Source organism: Pantherophis guttatus, chromosome 2 (assembly GCF_059756535.1).
Source record: "Pantherophis guttatus breed Tessera chromosome 2, ASM5975653v1, whole genome shotgun sequence".
Lineage (NCBI taxonomy): Eukaryota > Metazoa > Chordata > Lepidosauria > Squamata > Colubridae > Pantherophis > Pantherophis guttatus.
Genome location: NC_142064.1, coordinates 207,355,197 through 207,365,028, shown reverse-complemented (window position 1 = coordinate 207,365,028; position 9,832 = coordinate 207,355,197). Strand labels below are relative to the sequence as shown.

General features: G+C 34.7%; 1 protein-coding gene across 16 annotated transcripts in view; it reads right to left on the bottom strand.

Moving 5' to 3' along the window:
- Positions 1-220: 220 nt before the first annotated feature.
- The window catches only part of RBM6 (RNA binding motif protein 6), a 70,951-nt gene continuing 61,339 nt past the window's right edge, over positions 221-9,832 (bottom strand). For 15 of the 16 annotated variants that reach the window (XM_087887673.1, XM_034440864.3, XM_034440873.3 and 12 more), the window contains exons 12-21: positions 9,673-9,715; positions 8,987-9,044; positions 8,503-8,594; positions 8,264-8,410; positions 7,900-7,989; positions 5,939-6,193; positions 4,771-4,845; positions 3,211-3,308; positions 2,386-2,515; positions 221-477 (exon numbers count right to left, since the gene is read on the bottom strand). In XM_087887673.1, coding sequence (XP_087743799.1) covers positions 352-477; positions 2,386-2,515; positions 3,211-3,308; positions 4,771-4,845; positions 5,939-6,193; positions 7,900-7,989; positions 8,264-8,410; positions 8,503-8,594; positions 8,987-9,044; positions 9,673-9,715 — 1,114 coding nt within the window. In that variant the 3' untranslated portion in view covers positions 221-351. Of the gene's footprint in view, positions 478-2,384; positions 2,516-3,210; positions 3,309-4,770; positions 4,846-5,938; positions 6,194-7,899; positions 7,990-8,263; positions 8,411-8,502; positions 8,595-8,986; positions 9,045-9,672; positions 9,716-9,832 lie in introns of those variants that run through there. The other variant, XM_034440879.3, reaches the window with a different exon arrangement.

Sequence of the window (9,832 nt, the reverse complement as noted above, 5' to 3'; positions counted from 1 at the left end):
GCATTATCAATGGTATCTCAGTATTATATACCAGTCATCCCGAGTGAAAAGCATATTGTCCCTTTCTTTGCTATAGTATTTTTCCCACCAAATATATGATTTGTGGAGATAGCAGAATATAAACTGAATATAAAACATCTATAAATATCCAGAAGGCTATAATTTGATATATCTAGTAATTTTTCTCAGAAATTGGAGGGGGGGAGAAAGAAAACAAAGATGTTTTTTTCTGTTTTATTTCAAAAACAAACAACAAAACACACTTCAGCAGCAAAAAAGAAAAAAATTACAAAAAGAACACAAAGAAGGGACTGGAAGATACAAGATGTTTGGTGTGATTTCTTTCCATATTTATTCAAGTTCCTTGTAGCGCGCAAACATGACTCTCCGCACTGCATCTCGATAAGTTTCATTAGATTGCCTTCTACTGGGCCTTCCTTGGGTTCCTAAGCCAGCTCCCTTTTTCCGATTTTCTGCCTGAAAAAGAAATATGTAAATCTCATTGAAACAATTATGCTTTTATTGCCAGAGAGGAATTAGGTTTTTAAATAATATTTCAATCTCTTTTAATTATTTATAATTATTAAGCACTAAAAAAATTCAGTATTACTTCCCTTGTTACTTATCTGCAAGAGAGGAGAATTTTAACTTATATTATACTTATTTCATTCTAGAGTTTAATATATCTACTCCACTTTTTCCCTTCAATTAAGTCCTCGAGGTAGGTATTCTTATTAAAACAAACAGGCCAAACCCTCAAAGATCCCAGAGCCATCAATCCCAGAGTCAGCTAGTTGAGATATTTTCTAGACAGGAAATTGCTATAGTAAACTGTACCAGATCAACTTCCAGTAGGGCAATATCTTGGATGCTGCAATTATGGTGGATTTCACATAAACAAAAGAAAACCCGCTTCCTGACTTCAGTGATCGGGAAGAAGTAGAAAAAAAATATCCTTGAGATAATCATGCCTTAACTAGTTTTATGGAACCAGTTGCATACAAATCCATAGAGTTCAATATCCTTTCAGGAAATGAGGTAGTGAGATTGTATCTCATGCTCAGATTATGAAAAATAACTTTTGCTCCTTCCACTTTCTGACTATGCATATTTCAAATAATAATTTTATCATGATAGAAACAGATTTAATTCAAATCTTCGTCAGTGCACAACATGTCCAATGAGATTGGTTGAGCTCCCTCAGTGCACCCCCCAACACAATACAACTCACAGTGAAGACAGAAAATCCTAACCCAATAAATCATATTAACAAAATACCCAGTCCTATTGCACCAGTGTGAATATATAACACATTGCGCCGGCCCTGCAGTCCATCATACTACATAGTTATGATGTTATTTCTCATTCAGGAGTCTGACAGTCCACGGATAAAAACTGTTCTTCAGCCTGTTTGTGCGGCTGGCTATACTTCTATATCTCCTTCCCGATGGTAGGAGGGTAAAGAAGTGATACCAAGATGAGAGTCGTCCCCGAGAATTTTCCTCACTCTTCTAAGGCAACAAGCCCTAGCGATCTCATCTAGTGGTATCAGGGGACAGCCCACGATGTTTTGTGCTATGCTCACCACCCTCTGTAATGTTTTTCTATCCACAGCTGTCAGAACAGCATGCCATACCGTAATGCAATAAGTGAGGACGCTTTCTATTGTGGACCGGTAAAAGGAGGTCATCAGTTGTTGTTCCACCCTGTTTTTACACAAGACCCTAAGGAAATGGAGTCTCTGTTGGGCCTTCCTGGCTACCTGGATTGTGTTGTTTTTCTAGGTGAGCTGAGATGGACTCCCAGGAATTTAAAGGAGGAAACTTTCTCTACATAGCCCCCCTCAATGTAAAGTGGGGCAGGTTCCTCTCTCTTCCTCCGGAAGTCCAACACCACCTCTTTGGTCTTGCTGACGTTCAGGTGCAGGTTGTTTTTTAAGCACCATGTGATAGTTTTTGACCCATTTTTGGACCATGCACACAAATTGTATCTCTTCTGGAGCATTTCTTGCTCTCTCTCTTTTTAAAAAAAATATTCAAGTAGTATTATTAAGCTATTCAGACTGATATTCTGTATACTGTAGCTTTTCAGTGAAGACTCTCAAACATTGCAAATAAAGACATCAAGTAATTTTTCAAGTCATTCTTGATTACTGTTGTCTACATGGATTTATCCATGCAGTCTTCTTGACAATAATACAGAAGCAATTTGACAATTACTCCTCCTATGATGTTTTTCCAACTTCCAAGCTTGGTTTCTCAACATGAAATTTTATAGTAATCTCCAATTCAAATACTGGCTGGATATAACATTCCTTGAGATAAGTAAGGTCATCTAGATGCTGCCTGTTCAGTAAACATTCATTTGTAAAAACAGGATATTTACCTCTACTGGTGAGGTCATGCCCTGTTCATTGCGCCCTAGCCCTGAGCCTTCCTTCCAGCCCATAGCCTGCATCATTCGGCTTCCTTTGTTATTGCTCTCAGTTCTTCCTTTGTCTGTGGGTTTATGCTCACTGCAAACAAATACATGAGGGAGCATTTTAAGAAATGTACAGTACTTTTTGTATACATGCTTATAGATTAACTAGAATCTTAGGAGCCAGGCTGTCAAGTGTACTTAGATTTTTCTTTCAGCATAGGCATTTGCCAAGTTCAGCCTGAAAAACATGCATCTGTAATCCAGTATATTTTAAATTTACATAACCAATATAAGAGAATCTTAATACTTAAGAAGTAACATGTTAAATAATTCTGTGTATGCACTTTCTTTCTTTCTTTTTCTTTCTTTCTTTCTTACTTACTTACTTACTTACTTACTTACTTACTTACAATACATGAGTTATATTGAATCAAGCTAATTTTTGCATCACTGCAAAAATTTCAGTAACTAAGAAGGCTAAGTTGTAAATACAAAACTTAACAAGCCATTTTCTTTCAATGTTCTATTTTCATTTTTAAAGTAAAATAACACATTAAAAATAACATCATAGTATACTTTTGAGCTTTAGTTGTTTTAAAAACATATATCCTGTTTTATCATTAAAATCCCAAAGCAAGGCTATAATTCATCACAAAAACAATCCCAGTACTTAAATTATATAATTGTAAAATATATTAATTTCAAATACTGATTTTATCACAGTCTCATGCCATTTAAAAAGACATAGAAGCAGCTGCAAGGACTTATTTCATGAGGCTGTGTCAATACCTGTCAGAATTTCTGAAGTATTTTGGCCGTTTTCTCTCTGGAGATTCTCGTTCCTCAAATCTCTCTCTTCGGTCATTTCCCTTTTCTTTAAATTTTCCCTTTTTATTAGAAAACAGAATTACTAAAAATGCTTTTACTGATGTTCCCTCAACTCCCTAGTAGGGAGCCTTAACTGAAAGCCCATGCATGCCCAGCTAAACCAAGAAAGAAAAATCTGCAGTCATAGAAACACAGGGCTGGAAGGAATCTTGGGAGGTCTTCTAGTCTAATTCCCTGCCCATGGCAGAAGACCTTATTCCATCCCAGACAAATGGTTGTCCAATCTTTTCCTGAAGACCTCCAGCAATAGTGCTACTACAACTTTGGGAGGTAAGCTGTTCCACTGATTAACTGCTCTCACTGTCAGGAAATTTCTCCTTAGTTCCAGGTCAGATCACTCTTTTAACAAGCTTCCATCCATTACTTCTTGTCCTGCTCTCAGGTGCTTTGGAAAATGAGTCAACCCCTTCTTCTCTGCAACACCCCTCAAATACTGGAAGACAGCTATTCTTTAATGAAAAGAAGGACTAGGAGTGACATGATAGCATTGTTCTGATATCTCAGGGGTTGCCACAAAGAAGAGGGAGTCAAGCTATTCTCCAAAACACCTGACGGCAGGACAAGCAGCAATGGATGGAAATTAATCACGGAACGAAGCAGTCTAGAACTAAGAAGAAATTCTTAACAGAACAATTAATCAGTGGAACAACTTGCCTCCAGAAGTTGTGAATGCTCCAACACTGGAATTTTTTTAGGAAGAGATTGAATAATCATTTGTTTAAAATGGTAAGCAGGGGGTTGGACTAGAAGACCCCCAAGGTCCCTTTCAACTCTGTTATTCTATTCTATTCTATTCTATTCTATTCTATTCTATTCTATTCTATTCTATTCTATTCTATTCTATTCTATTCTATTCTATTCACCCTTAATCCTCCTCTTTAATAGACTAGACATGCCTAGTTCCCTTAACTGTTCATCATATGGTTTAGCCATTTTCATCTTTGTTGCTCTACTCTGTACTCTCTCTAGGATCTCAGCTACATCTTTTTTTGTATCTTGGCGACCAGAATTGGAAGCAGTATTCCAAGTGTGGTCTCACTACTGCAGTATAGAGCAGTACTATCACTCCTCATGATCTTGATGCTATCCCCTTGTTGATGCAGCCCAGGATTGAATTGGCTTTTTTGGCAGCTGCACACTATTGGTTCATATTTAAGTGATGGTCCACTAGGCTATCAAGTTCCCTCTCACTATTGTTTGAGCAAGGTACTACCTATTCTATACCTGTGCATTTGGTTTTTCCTGCCTAAGTGCAGGACCTTACTTTTCTCACCACTGAACTGTAAAAGTAAAAGCATTACTTTGGATTTACCCAGTGGATGTTCCTGCCTGCATCTAAGGACATGAATACATCCAACAGATGGGACACACATTGATTTAGTGTTTTGTTCATTTATAAAAACCCTGTTTCCTCAAGCCATATTGCAGCAGATATAAGGCAAAAATAAGTCTTTTAGTCACCTCTCGCTCTCGCTTCTCCAAATATGCCAGTTCTTTCTCTGATCGTTTTATTTTCCAGTGAATCTCTAAGTTTTGCTGTAAGAAAAAGCAAATCCTTAAAATATCAGCATTAGGATTAGCAATAGATATTTGAGAATAATGGAAACCCCAGAGTAAATTGTAATACCAAAGGCTACCAAAGTTCTACAGAATGCATAGCACAATAAGAGGAAACTTTTATCAAGGTACTCATTAAAGCAGCCACATTTTTCTTTCAAGAAGAGATCTTAGTGTGCTCTCTTTGTATTTAACTGTTAATTTTGATTAATTGAATCATATGAATGTTCTGCTGGAGAAGTCATAATCAGCTGTTTTGTGATTCTCTGATAAAGAGCCCCACATATTTCCATCTAAACTACTCTGATCTTTCTTAAAACCTCACATGCTCCCTCTCCTTTCAAATATCACCATAGATTTAATACATCTGTATCGTGTCAGCAACAATCACAGTTTTCTTTAAATCAAAGTTAAGATCAAGATTTAGAAAAAGATCTAATTCTTTGTCATACTTTAATATTTTGTCACTTAATGCTGAAAACAGTAAGAAGCAATTTGATTACATTTACCAAGTCAAGGTGTACATACTACATCTGAAGGAAGCACTTGTGAAACATGGAACTTCATTTTTTTCCAGTTTCCAGTAACCATTTAATGATCCACTTTGAACTACAGTAATATCTACTTCTATTACTAAGAAAACAATTCTTATGGCAAGTCGGTTTTCCCAGTCATTCTAAATCTTGTGTGCAGGAGGCAGTTTACATTGCTTAATTTTTTTTAGTTGACATAATAAGAAATTAATTGTGAAGAACTCAATTGTGAATAACACAGCTTTTTCTTTTACTGAAGATTCTACATGTTCCTATGGCAACCCCAATTTTTGCTTAGTTATCAAAGCCATGTCCATAATGAACTTGAAGAAACAGTCCAATCTATTAATTTTTGACTGCAGGTATTTGGGTAGGTTCCTTCAGTATTTGCAATGTTTGCACGGTAGTATGGTTCAGAATTCAGAACTGATATACTTAATCTGAAAACCTGTTTAATTTCTGTTTGTATTTCTGTCTAACTTGCCAACTATACTAAATGTACAGCAGAAGCTCTCAGAACATATTGCTTCCTTTCTTACTTTGTGAAGGTTGGATAGTTGTTGATGTTTAATCAGAACCTCTTTATTTGGAAACTGCCTCCGGCAAAGTAAACATGCTAACTTATTCCAGTCCGTCAGCTTATCTTCATCGCTTTCAACCTTTTGAGTCCGTTCCTCTTGCTGGACTACTGGCCGTGATGGCTGTGGCTGTGGCTCTTCATCTTCTTCTTCCTCGTTGTCGCTGTCTCCACCATATTCTCCCAAAAGCCCTATCAGAGGATTCACCACCTTTGGCTGTAGAAAAGGGATAAAAGAATGAATTCACATGCAGAACTGAAGGAAAATCTAGTCACTGTGTTTGAATGCCTCAAATGACTAATATGACATCAAAGATAATATGCTTCAGTCTGAGCATATAATTAATGTATTATATAGAGTAATAAATAAATTGTACATTAGAAAGCAGATCCAAATTCAAATTCTACTTTATCATGAACTAATCCAATGGCATTTCATTACTATCTGTAATAGAGGGGATATAGTCATAATGTAATGACTTGAAATCTGAAGTGATTATGCAGTCATGCCAAAACAAATGGAATAATTTTTAAAATATAAAAATTAGATTTTAAATAAAGCAATGCAATAATAGTTATAAATAAATTTGCAATATTACCATTAATTATCATTTACATCTTAATATACTAGCACTCTTCAATTACAGAGTGGGAGCCATGTTAACATACTACTAAAATTTGAACCCAGATCCTTCCTATTCATTAGACTTCAAAATGTATCACTTTACCTTTGTTCTCAAATTTACCTGTATCTCTCTCAAAGCTGAACACTATTCATGCTGAAATTTCATTGATTTGGGTGAAAACTATGCTAATGTTTCCCTATGTAAATAGCTTTTGATAGAAAAACATGGTTTTCCCTTATTTATGAATTATTTAAAAGGAACATATTTTAATAATTTTTTTATTTTATTTCACCTTAATCTGTCAACATCAAGTTGCCTAAAGTACTGTATAATACTGAATAGATTACAAAAATAAAAGGCAGCTCCCTTCTTCAGTAACATGCAGATACATTGTTAAACTATATAAACTGAATGGATAAATGAAGCTCTTCTTTTACTAAGAGACTAAGCTTTTAAATGAAGGTTACTGTATATGAGCTGCAAAACACAGATGATTATCTGAAAACAACATACAAAATATACAAAACTGTATCTAGTGATTTGAATTTTTACAGGCCAGGTATAATAGCCACAGGCTAGATTCAGTAACTTGTGTACTATCTCCAGTGTCTCTATGCCTTAAATATATTGAATCTGCCATAGGTCATGGACTAAGAGCAAAACCGAAATTCAACAACCAATACAAAAAACTAGGCCTAAAAGGACAACCATATTAAATTAAGTCAGCATTCTTCCTTGCTCATTTTTCTTAAATTCTATTAGAGGTCTGTCTGAGATGAGAGATGACCCATGCTTTACATTTAGTACCTCAGGAATGAACACTAAGTGAGAGTCCATCCACAAGAAACAATAACGCAAAGGTTCCCCATATCACTAAATAAAATAGATGGGTCTTTCACCACATCTATACCTTCTGACCATTCTATTATTACAAACAAAAAGATGGAAAATTCAGGCAAACTACAAAAAGTCTACTTTTTAAAGGGCTTATAGCTTTAGAGAGAAACCTCTTGAAGAATTCAAAGATCTTTCTTGCTTTCTAAAAGATTTTGCTTCAGGTGTGCTCTGCCATAAAACAGCCTGTAAAATAGCTATAAAGTGTACAACTGTGCCCCTTCCCTACACCCAGAACATATTAAAGCCAGCTCTCCTGAGACTCTTAGCTCAATCCAAAAGCATGATGGAATATGGAACATATACTTAAAAGAGTATTGTCAGGAGCATACTTTTACAAATTTAGATAAAATTACATTTTAAAATAAATTATTGCAATAATTAAATAATACATTCTTCTTACTGGAGGAGTACTTTCTTCTTTTTTCAATATTGGAGGTAGTGGCTTTTTAAAGACATCTTCTGCAGAAAATTTGTCCTCTTGATGCTCATTCTGAAACATTAAGCGACAATTTAAAAATTGTTTACAATTCCATTGCTTACATTTTCTCTTTCTCTCCATTGTTCCTACTTACTAGGACAAGTATAAGAACAAAATTTTTTGTACTTGACTATTTTATTTGCAAGAAAAAAGACAAGCTGGGCAAGCCTGTTATTCATCCATATTGGTTGAACAGAATTCCAACCCTTTTTCACTTTCAGCATTTTATACTTTAAATATGTAGGTTACATAAATTCATAACAATGTTTTCATGACCAATAACTACCTTGGCTGATTTATTTTTATGTCTTTCTCTTCTCTCTCTATTATCTCTACTAGATGGCTCATCTCTTTCACTGGTCCTTTCTTGGCTTTTATAATGCCTCATACTAGATGGTGGTGGTGATGCTTCTCGACCCATTGGTATTTCTCTCTAGATAAGGGGAAAAAAGGATTTTTTTAAAAAAAAGAACATTTCATAATAATGAAAAGAGAAAAGGAACTCATTTATGCATACAATCTCACCTGAGTATTGGAATCATAGTACACTCCACTTATGGGATCAAAATAATTTCCAGTATCTGGATCATAAATGAATGTAGACATATCAGAAGAAGCTGAAAGATGTAAAACATATCAGGGCAATTGTTACAACTTATACCTGCCAATCTGGGGATTGTAGCAGTTTATAAATAAACAGACAGGTAAATAGATAATCCTTTAAATAAAACAGATATAATCTTATATATTCTGGTTAATACGATAGAAGGTCCCAAAGAAAATTGAAGTCCATTTCTATTCTATTCTCATTTATGGTTGCATTTTGGGTTTTTAGGATATTTATTACTATGGTTTTTATATTTGGATTTGCTATTTTTATACTTTATATTTTATTTATTGCTTTGTGCTGCCCGAAGTCACTTTGGTGAGTTGAGCAGCTACATAAAATTGGTTAAGAAATAAATAAGAAAAATATTTTATAGTACAATAAGATTAAAAAACAACCTACACTCTGATTTTCGTTTCTGTGTGTCAGTGCCCCTTCTGTCATTCATGCTTCGTTTGCCCTGAAATACAAATAGAATTTTAAAATAAGAAACACAAATTTGCACATACCAAGTGATAAGACCGAATAAAATATTATCTGATATTTATCAGATGCAAAAAAATACATCTGTTGAAATCAATGTGCTCATTCACAGAATGCCCGATTGTCATTCTTATAAAGATCTAGTTTTCCCATATTTGAAAAAAGCAAGGAATTCCTGCTCCTTTATAAAGACAGCAAGAAGAATGGAAACTTGAAATCATAGATCATCATACTTTATTGTAATGGCATATCATGGTAATGGTATCCTAGATTTATCACGGTTAACCTTGGAATCTTCTTAGAACTTAGGATATAGCCATTTTTCTTAAATTTTAGAAAAGATTATTTCTACCTATACACTTTTATTTTTATAATTTAAACACATACACATGTTGGCCGGAGGGTGTGTATGTAACATTTTAATTATTCTGAGTTTGAGGGGGAATCAACTGTGAAGTTAATAGATCTTGCACATTTTTTCTGGTTACACTCACTGTCATAAATTAAATATAAAAATATACTTAAGTTTAGGAAACTAAACATTTGAAATGCTGGATGGCAGCAACCAATTTTCTTCGAGTGCTGTCATAGATTACAAGCAGTACCTGGTTAAAACGAGAAATATCACCTTGGTCTCCATATTCATTTCTAGCAACAGAAAGAAGACAGTCATCAAATCAGTTTAAGTGTTCCAAAAATACTACATGCAGTTAGCTAAGTATTCTTCACAAAAACTCTCTCATTGGACCTGCTGAACTATTAATA